General features: G+C 40.5%; 1 protein-coding gene across 2 annotated transcripts; it reads left to right on the top strand.

Annotated features, from left to right (window-relative positions):
• The first annotated feature begins 802 nt into the window (after nt 1-802).
• LOC117897274 lies at nt 803-18,220 on the top strand. 2 transcript variants are annotated; one of them, XM_034806003.1, is made up of 6 exons: nt 803-969; nt 1,367-1,439; nt 16,351-16,517; nt 16,581-16,757; nt 16,836-16,950; nt 17,032-18,220. In XM_034806003.1, exons 3-6 carry the CDS (start codon nt 16,442-16,444, stop codon nt 17,174-17,176), a joined length of 513 nt encoding a protein of 170 aa, XP_034661894.1. In that variant the 5' UTR covers nt 803-969; nt 1,367-1,439; nt 16,351-16,441; the 3' UTR covers nt 17,177-18,220. The 2 variants fall into 2 exon arrangements, with proteins under 2 accessions (XP_034661894.1, XP_034661893.1); XM_034806002.1 differs by lacking the exon at nt 803-969 and having other exon boundaries at nt 1,304-1,439.
• The last annotated feature ends 768 nt before the right edge of the window (nt 18,221-18,988 follow it).

Raw genomic sequence — 18,988 nt, 5'->3', positions numbered from 1 at the left:
GCGGTGTAAATAAATTCGATAATTCTGTAAGAGTTTCATTTACCCAAAAATTGAATGAACGGTGGGGAAGCAAAGCAGCCTTTGAATTCGTACATATCTGACTTTGGGTTTATTTGGAGTGGAGTCTAAAATCCTTTTCTGTGTGAAGGTTGCAATCATTCATTTAAATAGAACTGGAAAAAGTGCCATGGTTTTATGGAATCATTCGCATTGCTTGCTTTTAATTACAAAAATTATAAAAAGGCAGCACTCATTTATTATTGTGCGTAATACACAAAGATTTTCCCCTGATGTTAATGTGATTATATTTGCTTGTAGCTGTTCGGGTACAGTGATCCAGCTACAGCACATGAATGCTGTTCCACAATGTAAACAGCAAAAGTTAAAAATAGGATAATGAAAGCACAGAAACACACACAATCGAAACCAAACAATGCACGAAAAAGTACAAATAAAAACTCTGCACTCAATTAAGTTCCGAGGTGTAATCAAAAGTTGCCTTTGTTGCAGAAATCTGCAGAAACAGATAAATATTTAAGCAATTAATATTAATATTATCCCTTAAAATTAATTAAAGTTAAATCATATTTTTCTTTACTTTCAGGTAGGAACTATCAATTATTGTACGACCCAAGAAAACTTTGGTGGAACCCGCTTTAAGACCATCTGACACCATTGGCGTGTTAAATTTGTTTTCATTTTCACGGCTTTTCCTGCGCAGACTCTGAATGCGTGCGTCGAAGTGGGCAGAGCTGCCGCTTCCGCTGCCACTGCCACAGTCGCTGTCGACAGTCCGACGAGACTTCAGTCATTATGCGGCTTTCATGAGCAGCGCAACGAAGTGGCACGGTACGTCACAGAACATTACGCCACGTGGCAGAACTACGTAAAGAGCTGCGTAACGCGACACGTGTGGGTGAAGCAAAATAAAACAATAAAACGGTGCATGGAAATAGCAGAAAAGCGAAAGTAAATAAATAGATAAATTGTATTCCCTGTTAACCTACATACATACACCTTTACATACAGTCATTCACATGCATATATACTCCTACTCGTACCCATTCATTCACACTCTGTGCGGCCTTTATTTGTTGCCGACCTTTTCACTATCCCAGAAGCGACACGCCAAAGGCCTTTCACCCACAATTACTCACGTGTGCTTTATTTTAATACACAACAAAAATCGACCCGCTTCGCAGTGAACATGCGAGTAATAAACGCTGGTGGAATATTTAAATGAGTAGTCGAGTGGCTCTTCTATTGTACAAGTCTTTTTTATATTCCCATTCAATTTCGTGTGTGGTGAACTATTTACCCTAAAACAAAAACCACGAAAAATGTGTAATAATTATAAAAATCAAAGTCAAGCTGCTGCCACGAAGATCACCGAATTCTAATCAATTATAGAATTTCATTGGATTAAGAGAACAATTAAAGTGAGTACCAAAATATTATTAAATATTAACACAAATTCGATTTCAAACTTTGCCGAATATTTGCCTTTAAAACAGAATTACATAGAGGCAAAAGTACGTACCAGAAATAACAATAAAAGGGCAATAAACAATACAAATAAAACAGTGAAAGAAAAACAGAAAAAAACAGTGGGGAAACAACAACAAAAGAACCTGTAACCTGGCAACATTGTGTTAGCAGCCAAACGTAGGGGCGGGCTGCGGGGTAGCCACATAAACGCCATAATAATATGGCTAAATGCGATGAAGCGTTAGGCAGAGCAAGTCCCATGTGGAACCTGTATTGTGGGGCCCAAAAGAAACCCAAAACCACTCGCAAATGTCGTGCGTTAGTGGTGCATCAGGACAATTTTGTGATACGTATACGCAGTGTGAACGAAAATTACCAACAGTCACGTAGCAAAAGTGAACCCCAAGTCCACTTTTAGTACACACGCGTGACCCAAACGTATTAGTGTGTGTGTGTGAGGCTTTAATCCACCATCATAATAATTGTTGGGGGTACGGACTGACCCAAGGTACCCCGCCCCATCCATTTCGACAGACGACAGGAATAATTACACACACATTTGGCTGTCATATAAAGCCAATTTGCTGAAATGTTGAACTGAAATGACAGCAGCCAGACAACATTTGGCACATTTTGTGTGTGTTATTTTGATAGTCGCAGAGCATTGCTCTTCCCTCTATCTCGCTTGCACAGTTTGTTCTGGAAAAAAGGAAGAGATTTTGTTTTCATTTCGGCACAAATTTGCATAAGATTCAATTGCTGTCATGCTGTCAATAGGTTCAGGCTGTCAGATCTGTTTGTATATCGTTAGTAAGGTTAACAGCAAATATTTTTGCAAGCCACAGCAGAGTGTGGCAGTGCCAAGAGTGGCATACAGATTGCCTACTCAAGGTATTTCTCATTTAATTGATAAATTTGCTGACATCTAGATGCCCCTGGCAATCAGCAGCACTCCGCAGGATTCCGCAGATGTCGAGGAAATGGTGACAGCCGCAACAGAATCAAAGCCACACCTTTGGCTCTCATCAGCATTAACAGCGAGGAAAAAGAGCCCGGGGTGCGAAAGGGATACGCGCTGATTTCCGCAATAGTTGCAACGTGTTTGCCACTTTTTCAGCTGAACATGTGGCAGGGAGTGGGCGAGGTGTAGCTGTTGGGGCTCAAGAAATGTCTGGAATCCTGCTTGGGGGACCAGCTGCTGCTGCCGCCTGTCTCTATCCATAATGATGATGTTGCCTGTTCACGAAGCGTAGGAAAGGAGTCTGGCATGAGGACGGATTCGTGTAGCCTGCAACCCACATCCAAGGAACCATTTCTCAGTGTCAAGACAGCACGAAGGAATGCATGAATCGTTTGTCGCTCCATGCAACTGTCATTGCTTCAGTCTGTCATGCTGCCATTCTATCAGTATGTAATGCTACGCTTTGAAATTTATGCTCCGCCTGCTGTTTGTGTGTGTCATCCGTCTGGAGAGTTGAAATTGAGAAAATTATCATTTGCTTTGACTCATCTGCGATGCCAGCTGTTGGATAAGTAACTCAAATAATTATGCTGGCGGCTAATACAGAAAATGCAATGGATACAAAATTATAATAAATATTTTTTTCGTTTCTATTGGATGCAATCAGACTTGTTTATCAATCCCGTCAATTAACGAAACGATTGCCTAAATGAAAACCCACAAAAAACCTTCAGCCATTCAGTTCTACTCCCACTCAAAAAAAAAGTCTCCTTCTAAGGATTATATCCTGACTAGACGAAGAAACGTTTTAACATTTGAGCAGACGGCAAAAAAACAATGGAAAAACAATTTGCCGGAGCTTTTCCACTCTCCCACTGGCAAAAGTCTTAAAAAGGATTTCCATGTCGAATGTTTTGAGTTTGTTTCTTCGACAGCAATTGGATTTTCATGTTTTCACCTTTCCTTAAGCTGCTCAGGTGGAAAATTGACATCCATTGATCGGTGTCGGATTGAATATGAAATCCCTCCGGAACTGTCACACGCTCATATCAAATTGAATTGTTTGAGGAGTTTGAGGAGCATTTGAACTGTTTTGTGCAGATAAGTGACAGAAAAGCGGGAAGATTCAACAGGTTGTGAGTATGATTCGATGTCTTCAATGTCTCGCAAAGATAGGATTTAGCGAAAGAAATAAATAGATAAATAAATGCTCATAAAAATAGAAACTGCAACTTCAGCAGCCCCATAAAACTGTGCTTCAAATTGTTGCTACTAATTCGAATTAAAGTTAAACAAAGGCAACAAAATTCCCACAAAAATAAATTTGTTTTCCAAAAGAAAACTCCATCAAGATAATAGCTTTATGTCCCGGGTTTTACAGCGAAGTTCTAAAATCTAAGCACAACTTTTTGTGCCAAGTGCCGACGGCGAGGTGGCAAAACTTGTTTCGAAATTCCAAAGAAAACTCATGCATATCATTTGCTTGTCGTATATTTGATTGTCCTTATGTACCCCCCTTCAACGCAGTTCAAAGTCTCCTTTCCTTTGGCTCGTAATGAAATTTGAATTCTGCTAACCCACAAAAAACAATAACAATCAGCGGTTGAGGAATGAGGTTTTTATTCTGACTTATTTGTTGTTGTCTGCATAATGTTTTTGTTGCTGTTTGCTGCGGAAGTAAATTATAATTTTGACGTTCTTGGCTGGGAAATTTATGGCTTTCCCTATTTTCTGTCCTGGCACTGTGTAAAGTAGGGTCCTTGCCCACACATCGTACATGATGAAAACAGTTTGCACACATAGAAAGCGGCACCTTAGTTTCCCCCAGCATTGACTGCTCCGTAATTTACATATTTTATGGCGTCCTGCAGCGATTGCTGTGTGTGTCCTGTGCTGGCCTGGCCTGGCTTAGCACTCTAAGGCCTCTCCTGTTGCTGCCTTCTGGCAATATCTTCTCAGCTCTCAGTATATGCGTTGGGCCTTTCATATGCAAATCTCTTGAAGCTATAAAGATTCCTGCAGCTCTGCATATATTTTTTTGTTGTGTTTCTTTTTGTCACTTATCCGTGTGGCTCTGGATCGTCTGTTATTATTTTTCCGACAATGTTAAATATTTTAACAGTCTTCTTGGACTATTCTTTGCTGCTGATGGGTCTTTATGGGTAATTACTACAAGAAATAAAAGGCATCCAAGTAACTATTTCTCTGGCTTGAATCGATGCTGGCAAAGCTTATATTAAAGAGAGCAAAAAGTGGTCGAATGACATACTTGAGGACATTGTATTTTGTGGCTACTTTGCAATGCAAAACACGTCTATGCTTCAACACTTGAATGGAACTTAGTTTTGCCATTTTTCACTCCTTTCTGGGTGGGTCAAGTGCGAGGCTTTCACCCCTTCCTGGGAATCCGAGTCCCAGTCTTTATATATAAGTTTATTGTCTGCAAATCTCTGGCCGTAAATGCCAGCCATTACCAAAAGACACAAAACATACACTGGAGCTGGCATTCTCGAATTATATATGAGCGGACATCAGTGGGGAAGAGGACTGGCAGCTGCTGGACTCTGTCAGGCATCTGTGGGTTGCATCTGTCGGACGGCTATTATTAATGATGCAATTGACATGAACCGAATGGATCTTATGGCCATAACATGTGGCCCTTATTCAGGAACTTTCTCCCAACTTATTGAAGAGCCATCTGTTACCATTAGCAGGGCACATTTTCCGCAGTGGAGATCAAAGATCATCGAGTTGGAGACACGATTCTAATCTTATGATTGCTGTCGATTTACATTTTAGCTTCTTATTCACTTTTGTCTTTTTCCTTTTCTCATTTTGTTGTCTTTTTCTTACTCATTTCTTGTCCTTTTTTACCCAATTTTCTTTTGCCTTTTCATTTTCTTCTCGTTTCCCTCTGCTTTTGTCTGGCTTGCCATAGTTTTCTTCACTTTTTTTTGCTTTGCTTGTTTGCTTTGGTAATCGTTTCTGACATTTCTGCCACTGTCTCACTTCCCCATTCATTGCTCTCTCCTGCAGCTGCTGGACTCTCCGGCGTCCAGTTCAATAAAAATGGAGTACGTGTTGCTTGGGCTAATCGATGTTGGCCTGGGCTTTGTTTTTCCCCATGTTTTGACCTACAAAAAAAGTTAGTTTTCATCAGGGAAATGGACCATGGCTGGTCCCCCCATTAGTGGGGATTTTTGAGAGCATGTGAGACAAAGAAAAACAATCGAGTTTTTTAATTAAATGGACTCAGACCGTATTAGGGGCAAGCTTAAGTTATTTCTAATATCCAGGGTATTTTCTGGCTTTAAAGCTAGGTCACAAAGGTCACAAAATATTGCAGAAAATGTAATAAATTGCAAAAAGGAAATGTCTAGAGAAGAACGAGGACACTGAGACAAAGATTTGCTGGCAGCACCCATCCAGGACATGCAACATGGCTATCACCCCGTGAACCCCTTGCTGCAAAATTTCGCAACATTTCTGGGGGAAGAACAAACATGAACATGAAAGTGAGAGGGGCCAAAGTTTGGCCCTCAGTTGGGTTTTGCCTCTCACCCGTTCTGTAATATCAACAAAAGCAAAAGTGTCAAAGCAAACAGAGAAACAGAAGTGGAAAATGGGGAAGAACCCGAACGATGTTGCAACGTAAGATTAATGACGTGCAAAATGTGTGTTGTGTGTGCGCCTCGATGTAAAGGTGAGGCCTCAGTCGAGTAGCCTTTGAGCAACCTTTTGATACTATCTTTGCTGATATTTGTTCCTCAATCATTGTGTTTGTAGACACACAAATTAATCAGAATTATGCTGTACTTCAAGTTAATTTGAGGACAATTGCGAGACCACTTCAAAGGGACCAGACCACAAAGAAGCTGCTTGTCTGCTGGTCAGCTCATTAATTGCGCTCTACGCAAAAATGAATGCTGGAGACAGCTGCTACGTACAATAATGAAATCCCCTTTGAAAACTACATCACTGAGGTTGGGGAGAAAAGTGCCTGGCAAGCAATTTCACAGGACACTCCATGTGGCACGCTCCTCTCCTCAACCCCCTGCCAACGAAACTTTCCCATTTTGTAGCTGACGCTCGTTGTGCTCCTCGTAGTTTGTTGCTGTTTGCTCTGTGTTTTCTGTGTTCTGTTGGTTTATTTTTTTTTGTTCCTTACTCTGGGGAACAGAAGACCCATTTTCCTTTTGGGGTCTGGCTATTGTTTAAATTTTTAAAACTAGCATAGCAAAACTTTGTCCAGCTTCCATCATCATTCCTCTCTCTCTCTCTCTCTCTCTCTCTGTGTGCAAAAAGTTTGGCATTTCATTGTTCCTGTTGTGTGTTTTGTTGGTTTATGGCTTTTATTGCTAGTTTTTTTTTCTCTGCTGTTTGGCCACAGTTTCGTTTTATTTTGTTGGCTGTTTTTGAGCTCAGTTCTCTAGTCTTGTTTCATGGCTACTGACTGACTTTCCTTACACCTCAATTTTGCAGTTTCAGATCGTTTAGTTTGACTCTAATTGGTTGCCACTTTCACTATCCCTTTTGCTACGTTCACGTTGGCTGGCCATTTGTGAGCACGTTCTGGCTATAAAGCTCAAGTCAAGACCTGTCACTATGAAGAAACACAGCAAATAAAACACAAAACTAAGATAACTCGATTCTGTGAGCCAATCTTTCCACTCAAAGTAGGATTCCCCTAAGTGGCTGTAAAGTCGTCACTTGCTGGCAACTTTATATCCTTCCAGCTGGCGCTTTCTTCAGGTGTTCCAGCACAGAGACGACAATGAATAATGTGTACCTAAATTACCATCATTAATAAGGTGTTTGCAGCCATTTCAGCAGTTGGATTAAGTCTATGTTTTCACTCGCTATCCGCTAAGAAACTCATTCGCCTGTAGGTTTCGGAAGTGCCTCATCAGAAATGAAAAATTGTCGAGAGATATGGCATTTTTGTATGAAGCAAAATCAAGTACGTCCAATGCAAAGTTTCTGCGTTTAGTTGCCATTATTCAAATGAGTTGCCAGGTGAAATTGTTTTATTTTTAAATTTCCTGGGCATAAAAAGAACAAAAGACAAGCAAAAAGGGTTGCTGCGATACGAGTATTCCGCAGATGAAACGCCAGTGCCAAAGGGCAAGTGCTGAAGGAAATGGCAGCGGAAAGAGTCAGTCGGGGCCAAGATTGCTGCCTCAAAATTTTGCGTAGATTGCTTCCGTTTGGCGGATGTGTTTTGTGTTTTGTTCACGCCTGCAGAGACTTCCTTCTGCTTTCTCCTGCCTTGTGTGTATCGTAAATTTGTGATTGTGATTCGTTGTGATTTATTGTGATAATAAAAAGTATTGCAGAAATTACGGCGTGTAGAAATAATAATGAAAAATCTCCTCAGCTAATTCCAACAAAATGTCGCACAATTATTGAAATTCTCTGCAGCTCCCCTGCCTTCTCCTTGCTGAGTCTCTGCCATTCGAGTGCTAATGAAATTTTGCTTGAATAATTATGCAAATTCATGGGATTTTTATTGGCCTGCCTGCGCCTGTCCGTGCTTCACTTTACTCATTTTCTTGGCCACTTCTGTTTAGTGTTTTGGCTCACTTTGAATTTTGCTGTATTTTCGTTTGGTTTACGTAAATATTTTTCAAAAGTCTTTCGGTATAAATAAATGAACTTGAATGGTAAATAATCAGAAAGTAAGAAAAGATATGCTGAATTGCGTATGAAGTGGGAATGTTTTCGTGCTGTGCATTGATGAGATTAATGAGCTGACGATGGAGATCTTTTTCTCTCACGTTGAGTATACAGTGGATCTGCCAGTGAGTCAACTCTCTCGTGGGGGTAACTATAAAATAAGTGAAATAGCTGTGGTGCAAATTGTAGAGCGAAAACATGGAATCTCAAACCAGTGTAGCACCGACAATTTCCCAAAAATGTAACCCATTTCCATTCCATTCAATCATCGGAACAGCCTCAGCGGCAGCAAGCATCAAGAGTTGCACTCAGATTGAAAACTCCTTTCAGCTGGTTTACGTGCCCGAAATAGACCCAATGTCCCGACTGCCAATCCAATCTGTCCTGTTGCAGGTTCAGTTGCTCCGTTGACGGCTTTTTAATCAAACTTTGTCGAGGAACAGGAAACAAAAAAAAAAAGGACTGTGGAGGGAGTGCACAGAGGTTCACTCTTGCTGTGGTCGCTGACTTTTTGCCTCAGGTTTGCTTGTCTATCCCAATCCCAGGAGAAGGTGCGCCAGTGTGTACCTCTCAGAGTCAGCTGAAGGTGTGAACAAAAAAGTTCACTGCACAGAAATTAAATTCATGGCTTCATAGGACCCGTTAAGGTGCTGTAATAATCCCTGATGTGGCGTTTGTTAATTAATATTTGTTTTATTACACTTTTTTTTTGTAGAAAAAAGGCGGCAGAAATATTAATATTAATGTGCAACATTTGATTATGTTGCTAAAATCATTTTATAATTCTTTAAAACATGTTTGGGAGTTAAAGTAAAATTAAATGAAATTTCTGCACTAAACCAAAACTCAGACTTGAAAGTAAAATTGAAGTAAACCCCAAAGAGCTGAAAAAGCTGTGAAATTTGACGCTCTCAAGTTTTTTGTGGCGACGAAAATGAGCCTCAAGTGTGTTTGAAGTCAAGTCAAGGAGGGAAACCTGACGCTGTACAATTTTCTCACAAAATAAGGAAAAAAAATCTCTGGAAAAATTATGCAGCAATACAAGTACTTTTAGCGCTCTAAACAAGTAATAAACTGCTGACTTTTTATAGTATTATTTAAAGCGACCAAAGTAAATGTCAAATGCGTGTGCAGTTTACACAGTTCAAGCCAACATATGTGCAGCCATCTATCTGATTGATGTAAACCCTTTCATGAAATGTTTCAAACGTAGCAGAGAGTCAAACATCAATGGCTTATGCAATATTTATTTTTATTTCAGCCGCACAGCAGCCGCGCCCTGTGCTGAGAACGGAAACAGCAGCAGCAGCCCCCATATATTATTTATTTCAAACCTTTAACCCAAAACAAATGGAGTAGGCCTGAAGGCTGCCGTCACCAACGACTTCCTGGTTTCCTCTTTTTTTTATTTTTATTTTTACATATATTCCCGTTTCCTGTTGCCCTTTTATGCTCGTCTCGCTTTTTATTGCGGCTTCTATATGTACTTTCCGTCCACATAAACAACATGGTTGGTAGTGCCTTGTGGTGGCATCGATTTCACTTCGATTTTGCCGACTTCAATCGATGAAGGCGTTGGCTGCGTCTGCGACGAGGACGAGGACGAGGACCTCGACTTCCTTGGGTTCATTACTCCAAGTGCCATTGGCCATTGACTGCCTGACGCCGCGCTGCGTGCAGTTTCTCTCCATGTTGATTTTTTCAATTATTTTTATTGGCTGATCATAAATTGTGTTGTGTTGGCTTCTGTGTTCTGTGTCCTTGGCAGCAGCTCCACACTCAGACTCTCTTCTTTTTGTACCCCAACCTAAACCTCTTTAACGTCTGCTTCTTCAAGACTGCTTCAAGACATTTATCCCCTTGACTGAATTCGCTGCGGATTGTTTTTGGCAGGGCACCGCATCGCGCATTGAAAAACTTCTCTTCTTTGGCAAAAGTTTCACAGCAAAAGTTTCACTTAAATGGCAACCAACTTTCTTCATTTTCAGCGGCATTTCATAATTTTACGGCAGCTTTCCTTTCCCCATCCCATCCCCGCCACTGCCCCGCCTGCCTTCCCTCAGCTGAATTTGAACAAGTTCATTACGTGTTGGCAGCACGCCGTAATTATTTTTCCATTTCTGTACTCAGACAAATTGAATTGTGTAATTGTAATGAAATTTGAAAATTCAACAAAATACGATTCTTTTAAGTGGTTTTTATTCTTTTTTCGTTTGTAATTTATGCAAAAGAGTTGTGTGGAAAAGTGAATTATTAACTGTTATCTGGAGCGGGGGGTGTAACTTTTCAATCAAATCAAATCCGACATTTTGCTGAGGAGTGCCGCAAATTGGCAGCCGTTGCCATTAATCTTCTTTGCAGCTCACGGCTTCTGTTTTGAAGTTGCATGTCTGGGACCACCTTCAGAAGTTGCCGCGCAATTTTCAATCCATTATTTTATACCTTTCCTGTAACATTTTTCTGCATCTGCAATTTAAATTTAATTACCACACCCTTGTCATCAATCTGTTGGTTTTGCTGTATATTTCCCAGTGGAGAACTCTCGTAAAATAGTAAAGAATTTTTAGTGGCTAAATTCACACTAAATTCAACGCTCGACTGCAATTTTTCCCCAGCTCCAAACTGCACCGGAGAAAAACATTTCTACATTGCCGGTGAGATTTTCCAACTTTGCACACTTTCTGGTTGCGTACTTTATGGCATTCTGCAAAGTCTGTAAAAAGCGGAGAAAAAACCAAGAAAAATTGTGTGTACACCTTTTAAAAATATATACAATGGGGCAAAATGGAACAAAAGGAGAAAAAGTGATGGGAAAACGGCGAGAAAAAAGTTAAAAAGTTCTTTAAGATTTGAGCTGGATTTTATTTCTACGAAATGCACTCTGACTGATTTCATTTCTCTTTTCAACTAAAGCTCACGAGTTCTCTTCGTTATTAGCTTTACATTTGATCAGCCCAATTAATGCCATCAATTAATAATGGAAATTTCTGCACCTGCTGCCTTGAACTAATTGGCCATTCAATTGTATTCAATTAATTAACTCAGCATGCAGACCATTTAATTTCAACATTTGCACACTAACTGAGCATAAATTTGCTTTTGTTGTAGTTTGGAAACTATTTAAAATGGAAATGTCTTTGCAAGCTGTTGGGGATTGAGATTGTTCATGCATTTTTGTGTGGCTGCCACACATCCGCTTTCAGCTTCACTGCGTCCTGTGTTGTGCACTCAAAATGTTGCCAGTAAATCTAATAAATTGTGGCAAGAGAAATGTATAGCTATGGCAGCTCACATGAGCTTAGTCCTTCTTCTACATATGCGTCACACTTTGCTGGTTATCCTCATTGAAATGCATTGAATTCCTCAACCCCAAAGGAGGTTTCTTTACACTTGGATGGAAGTTTTGCATTTAATTGGATTTTTGTTTTGTCAAAATGCCATCAAATGTAAGAAAAAAAACTAACTGGAAGCACAATCTGTGTGCAGAGCATGAAATTTATTTGTTGTTTACAAGAAAATTCTTATTTTTTGCCTAAAATAAACATTAGGAAATGCTGATAGAAATCCACAGTCAGTTTTATTTTACCCACAAAATAGATGTTCATTAAAACATTGAACTTAACACTTTGAAATTTGCAAATCCCTTTGGGGCACATGGGTGGGCTTGGGTTAGAACCGCTTTGTGTGTGGCCTGAAAACTTTCCGTTTGTGGCAACTCACTCAGCTATTCAATATGTCATTCGGTCATACACTCAACCGAACTTTTGATTGAGTTCCTTGTGCAAAAACTTTTGGAAAAGGAAGCAAGGCATAGACAGAGGAATCTAAAAGAACTTTTCCTGCTTTAAAAGTCCATTTTATTCATGGAATAATTAAAATGTATCAAGACTAGCTCTAGCTGAAGTAAAAACTAAGTAAAATCTCCCAAACTAATCTCAGCTACGCGTTTGCCTAAGCAACTTTTAGTTAATGAACAAATCCCGCTAAAAGCCATATCAAATATTTAGAAAATAATTAAATTAATTGCAAGGAAAGTACCGAAAGGCAGCGACAGGCAGCACCCCCATTGTCATTGTCCTGTTTGTCTATTAACTAAAAACCGCAGCAGAAGCCAAAAAAGTAAAAGTGGATAAAGCAAACAACAGGCCATGCGCGGCTCCCCCCCACAACCCACGGAAACGGCGATGGTTAAAGTGCAGAGTAAATTCATTAATTTAGTTGACCAGCAGCGAGCAGAAGAGCAGAGTAAACCAGCAATGAAATGTGTTTTCTAAGCTCTGAAAATACAGAGCGAGAGCTGAGGATTGTGTCTGAGTTGCCTTTACCTGTTCTGTTCCCTTTTGCGTTTGACCATTGAGGCGTGTGGGGCATTGAGAGCTGAACAACAATGCAAAAGGCGAGTGGCAGCGTTGAGTGACAGACGCGTTCAGAAGAGCGTCGATTATGGGCTGTTGTTCAACCAATTGTGGTTGGGAATCAGTGAACATTGCAGACACACATTAGGCGCCAAGGTTACACTGGCAAAAAAATGTATTTAAAATCAAAGAAATGCTAAGAAATGTGAATAAAAACATTTTAGATATGCAATTAATGCTTTAAAATTATTTACAAAAATCACAAATGATTTTTTAACATGAAAACATTTTAATTATTTTATTTTTAGTTTATTATAATAATTTGTTGGCTCTGTGTACTAACTAAAACCACTTAAACACACAACCATCACAGTCTCACTTAGCCAGACAGCGCAGCAAACAGAGCAGCGGCCTTCGTGTCAGTTAGAAGCTGCTCCAAGAAGCTTCATTCAAATGTCTTAAGCAGCTTCAACCTCCAGGAGCAGCCATCTCGAATGCAGACGCTGACCTCTTCACTGCATTAATTATATTCTACAGACCATTGACCTCAATTCTGCAGACAAGGTGCCACGTTGCCGTACGTTTTACTCAAGTGAAAATTAGTCAGTCTCATTTAAATTTCAGTGGAAACTGACAAACTTTCTGGAAGTTGAAAAACTTTAAAAGAGAATTTTATTTGTGCCAAAAGTTAGCCAGAAAAAAAAAACGAACAGAAAATTAAATTCCCACCAGAGTCGGGAGCAATCTGCAATCAATACGAGTGTCGTGTATCCCCATGCTGGTTGAGACCATCAATATTTGTGTTTGCATAAGCTGACTTTTCCACTTGAAAATGTACCCCCCTCTGTGGCAAGGATTATATAGATTTAATGGCTCAAGTTCCCACACATATGATTTTAAATTGGCTTGATGGTCCGAACTTTCATTGATTGTAAACTTTAAAACAACAAAATCGGCAGAATGGCAGAATGGAAAGGCTTATGGGCGGCTTAACTACCGGTTAGCATGGGCTGCAAGCCCAACGACAAATATTTCCGCACTCCCACATCGAGAACCGAACCCATATCAATGTAAGCCCTCTGTCCGATCCAGGACATAAATCGAATGCCCAATCGCTTTACGTGTGTCCCGAACATTTCCGTTTTTTTTTTGGTACACCCATCCACAGTCCATAAATAGTCGGGGTCATTAGAAGTTAATTGGCCTTGAAAGCACATGCCATGACGATAGCTGGGCGATGGCAAATTATGAGCTACATACATTTAATGCGGCAATCATTTTTGTCAACGTTTTTTTGGGCAGTAAACTGACAAAAAGGCAACCCAATAGGAGGCCAAAGAAATGACTGGCGTGTGTGTAGGAGATTACTTCGCAGTAAGACGAATTGTAGTAGCAATTTTAGGCAGTTATAGAAAATAGGAACCAGAAATTTGCACGCACTTTAGTGAAGTTTTTTTTTACAGGCTGCAGCGTCTTGCAGGATTATCCCTCAATGAAATAAAATGGCAAATATAAACATCCATGAGAAGGGTAATGCAATGTAATGTAATATAATGCTGCCCCTCATTTTGTAGCCCTAGCTGGCCCCTAATTTTTGTTGCCCAAACTGGCCCCCAGGTGTTGGTCACTTAATCAAATCTGACCCACAGCCTAATGAGGCTGTACTGCCCCTGGCTTGCCATTAACAGGCACAGATTAAGAGATTAATGGCCTCCAATTGAGCGCGCCCGGCTCTTTGTCAAATGCAGATTTTGGGGCACCAACTTTAAGTTCATTTTTCATTTTTAATGCCCGCCCACAGGGCAAGTTGGTCCATGAATAAGCGATTAAATGGCCGCACCAACTTTGTTGTAGAATTTTCGAGAGCTGCTTATTAAATGTCTCCTGACAAACGGCAATTTTAACGTAGAGATTTTAATTGTTTGACAACGCACACACACATAGACACTTTCCTAACTGCCTTTGGCTTGGTTTTGTCTTTTGTCGTAAAAGTAACGATGTGGCAGCCAGCTGCCTAAGAAAGTTGACTGGCGGCTGTCCGTTTGGTGTCTTTCATTCCTGATTCGATTGTGGGCTTGGTCCCCCAAAAGTCCCCATGGCAAAGCCACACAATTGATTAAGTACTGGCAAAAGGAGCAGCGTGCTCTCACTGTGTACATTGACGGTCGTTAGGCGAGGACAATGGCAGACATTTTCTATACATATATAAGGTATTTATTAGCCACAGACACAGAGCACGGGCAGTATTATAGTGTTCTATGCATTGAACGAAGGCAAACAAAGGTGAAATTCATTTGGCAAAAGGCTAGAAGCCAGGCAGGATGGAGATGGAGGGGCGGCATCGACTTCCGTTTCCGTCAACACTGCCATTGACTACCACTTCCGCTCCACTCCGCCTCATTCTTTCTCTGCCCTCTGGCAGCTCGTTCGACTGCTTAGTGGTTAATGTGCAACTAGATGTACACATAATTATATTGCCACGACAGCAGACTTATAAGCTGATTGAAGCTCTTGCGATTTAATTACAAATCTCCTTACCTTGCAGGCAACTTTATTGGTAGCTCTCTGACTTAGCAGCTGCCTTTAATTACATTATGCAGATACCACAAGGCCGTAGCACAGCAATCAATCACCTCATTTTCAGGCTAATGCCCAAAACATAATTTCATTTTCGGTGCTGTTCAAAGTGTCAAACCTTTGACAGATTCAGTCAGATTGCAGCCAAACCAATCCACAGATAGACACACTCAAAATCACATAATTAATGCAGAGGATTTTGCGGCTGCACAGGATGTTACACCTCTACTCGCATGTGCCCGGTAGACTCGTGTGGATTTTGAGCCACTTAAATGCCAGTGCCATAATTTCCAATCAAAATTGATCCACACAAAATGTGTTTTAATTCGCTGGAAATGTTCAAAGTCTGCTGTAGATGTAACCATCAATTTGATTCTGATTTGAAAATAAATTATATTCGTGCAAAGATTGATGGCGTTATCCCTTTATAACTTCCCAGATGATAAAAAAATGAAGCATATCCATAATAAATCGAACGAATTGCAAGGGTTCTTGCAGCTTCCACCCTCGCTCGAAGGTTTGGCTCCCTTTTTGTCTCACGCATCATCCTTAAATCATCCACTTAATCTACACGCATAATGCCCATAAATTTCGAGCACCAATCTTAACTACACTTACAGCCCGTAAGTCAAAATCATTTGTCATAATTCGAAAGAACAAACACAAAAAAAAAAGAAACCATCCTCCCGCACAAAAAATTGACCCAAACAGAGCAGAGCAGAGCACCTTGGGCCATCAAAGTGGCCATTAAAGGGAACCCCAAAAAAGGAAAGCAGGGAATGAGGAGCCCCAAAAAAGAAAGGAAAGGAAAAACACAGCGGAGTGAGAACAGGCACATGGCGCGCATTCGACACGAAAATCGACTGAAAAGCAATTATTTACACTTCGGCAATAAAAATATGGAACACGCAGGGGGAAAAACAAAAAGAAAAAAAGAAGTGCGAGGAGAAATTGTGTCAGGGCATGGCGGGCGGCGGCATTGTGCAATTTATTGCCATTAATTTTTCTTGGCTTTCTGTCTTTTGTGGTGGGTGCTGGAGCCGGGGCTGGTGCTGGTGCCGGTGCCTGCTCTCCGTGTCACTCGCTGAAATTGCATATCTGCGGATTGTGGATATAATTTTTATGACCATCGGTTCTCTCTTTTTTTCGTTCAACTTTTTATGAGCTTTTTAAGCATTGAAGCGAGTACTTTTTCGGCAGAAATCGAAAAACTTTGGCAGCACTTTAAGCACTTTCGACGAAGAGTCTTCAATCCATTTGCTAATTTTGATGAATTTCCCTTTTTGCCCGCAGCATGAGCCACGTGGTGTGTCCGTTATCCGTCAATGGCCTTATGCTGTGAGTTCTGTGATTGTGCCCGACTGAAGCGTTGAAGCCTTGAGCAATGGCAGCGCCCACTTCAATCATGGAAATCCTCGGCTGCCTGTCCCTGCTGCTGCTCGTGCTGCTCGTCAGGAGCGGTAAGTGCTGTGAATTAATCAGAATGATGCCAATCGCATTTTGATGTGTCTTTCGTACGACAGGCTACTGCATAGACTGCTTCAAGTGCATCTCGTATAATGGGGCCAACAAGGCGTGCGATGATCCGTTCCACAACAACTACTCCACGGCCATACTCGAGTCGCCCTGCATGGGTGGGCGCAAGGGCCGCGATGGCCTCTTTCCGGCCACGGCCTGCATTAAGATCGCCGGCTATTATGGTAAGTGCATTTTCTCGCTTGATGGATGAGATGCATGACATTAATATAATTTCTATTTCCCTCGCCCACTGCCTGCAGATGACACCGGCGAAACGATAACGGTGCGTGGCTGTGCCCTGGACAGCGGCACCCTCACCACAGACACCGAGTTAATTCGCATGTCGCACTGTGGAAAGTTTTACTACGATAATAGGTAAAATGGGAGCTACCAACTGCGATAGCTGATAACATCATTCGACATTTTTTTCATGCACTTTTTTATGCCTCCCCACAGATACGTGCATGGCTGCCTGCAGAGCTGCAGCGATGCGGATGCCTGCAACACGGCCACGTCGCGGCGGCAGCATCCAGCGAGGGTGGAGGCGCTGATGCGGCACCTGCTTAGCATTGCGGTGTTGCTGGTGGCAGCTGCAAGGTAGCAATAGAAGTGGCAACCATAACGATGTGCCAGATGTGCTGGCAAAGACCCCATAAATGTTGAGCAGATATTGGAAAAATGAAGTGGAAAAAAGAGCGTGGAAAAGCATTTAATATAATTCTGCGAGCTGCGAGTGGAAATATCTTTTCTTTCCCCCCTTTTGGTTTGGCAATGCCGATGCGCCCCACCACCCCTACCTGCATGTCATACCTCCTCACACTCTTCAAACAACAAAACAAAAAAAAAACTCTCTCAGTGTCTAGGATTGCACCTTATAATAATTGCACCAGAGCCACGACCACAGCCACAGTCTGAGTAAGGAGCAGCGCAGCAAGGACACGCTCGATACCGCACAGCGTGGCCCATGGAGTGCATATTTTTTATGGAATTTCATCAAGCAATTATGTGATTTTTAAACGAAATGAATGAATACTCAACAACTATCTAACAATAACTGTATTGAACACAAAGCGCAGAGAGTCTTGTATGCTAAAAGCATTCGCGGAGTCCAAATCAAAGGCACAACCAAATGCGATCTTAATTCAAATTCGAATTGCAATTATTTTTAGCTTCTAAGCAAAACGAAAACTAGATTTTAACGTGCTATCGCTGCTAAGTTTCACAATTAACGCGGGTGGCAAAACGCAAAGCAAAATGTTTTTTCAATTTATATGCGAGTGCGTTTGGAGTATTTTTCGCCTCCCTAGATGACTATTGTAAATACATAAACGTAATGAAAGCAAATTGAAATTAATTTGTTACAATGAACGCTGAATTTTAGGCCAGATTAATAGATTAAAAAACAATTGTGTATAAATAAATTAGTGGGCTGCAAGGTGCAAGGGAAAACTGCGAACCAGCGAACACAGAGAGCTAGGAATTTGTACCAAAATATTATCAATTTACCAAGAAACAGGGAAACTATTTCATTCAAGTGGGTCACTTTCCGTCTCACGTAATACCTTTTACCCATAGGCATACCCTAGTGTATGCCGGCTTATGCACACGCCTTAAATCAAGCCATAAAAGCTGGTCATAAATTACACCAAAAAAATACATTCTTTATGGGGTTATCAATGTGCGGGCAGACACCAATTCGGTCATAGTTTTGATACCGCTTTGATAGGGGTATCGCTGCCGGTCTGGTGTGCCTTTTGGGTGTACTCTGAGTCACCACACACAAAGAAAAAGTAGAAACTCAGTTTTCCAGCAAGAAGATTCATTTTTTTACATTTTAGATATTTTTATAGAATTTCTACATCTTAGAATGTACTAGAAATTAAATTTCTGCAATTTATTTCTCTTTGAAAATTCCTTCTATACTTTAATGACTTCAAATATTTGATAAAAGATAAATTAAAAATACAGAATCATTTGAGCATAAAATATGTCTGAGGAGTACTCAAAATGTATAATTAAAAATTATTTTACAAGAAGAAAAAGCAACCCTCTACTTCTTATAACCAGAAGATTAATTTCATATCAGATATAATTTAAAGGCGAATTTCTACACCTTAGAAATTTTTAAAATTCATTATTTAGTCTTCAATTCTCTGAACAGAAATTTCTTCTACATTTTAAAGACTTAAAATATTTTTTAAATAAAACTCCAACTAAAATCTAAAGTGCACAATAATATGGGTGCATAAAATCTCTCTCTGGAGAGTACACAAAATTTATAATTAGAAATTCTTTTCAAATTTCTGTCCACATATTTTTTGCTTTCTTTGAGTGTGGTGTAACTAGGCAGCATTTTTTGGTAGAAAGTATCAATTCATATACTCGCATATATGTATACTTTATTCTGAGTGCA

Source organism: Drosophila subobscura, chromosome O (assembly GCF_008121235.1).
Source record: "Drosophila subobscura isolate 14011-0131.10 chromosome O, UCBerk_Dsub_1.0, whole genome shotgun sequence".
Lineage (NCBI taxonomy): Eukaryota > Metazoa > Arthropoda > Insecta > Diptera > Drosophilidae > Drosophila > Drosophila subobscura.
The sequence above is the reverse complement of the archived record's forward strand: the minus strand, read 5'-3'. Positions and strand labels throughout refer to the sequence as shown.

Coding starts and splice junctions, on each gene's coding strand:
- LOC117897274 (XM_034806003.1), top strand. CDS start 16,442: ATGGCAGCGCCCACTTCAATCATGGAAATCCTCGGCTGCCTGTCCCTG. Junction 16,518..16,580: donor CGTGCTGCTCGTCAGGAGCG/GTAAGTGCTGTG, acceptor TTCGTACGACAG/GCTACTGCATAGACTGCTTC. Junction 16,758..16,835: donor TAAGATCGCCGGCTATTATG/GTAAGTGCATTT, acceptor CACTGCCTGCAG/ATGACACCGGCGAAACGATA.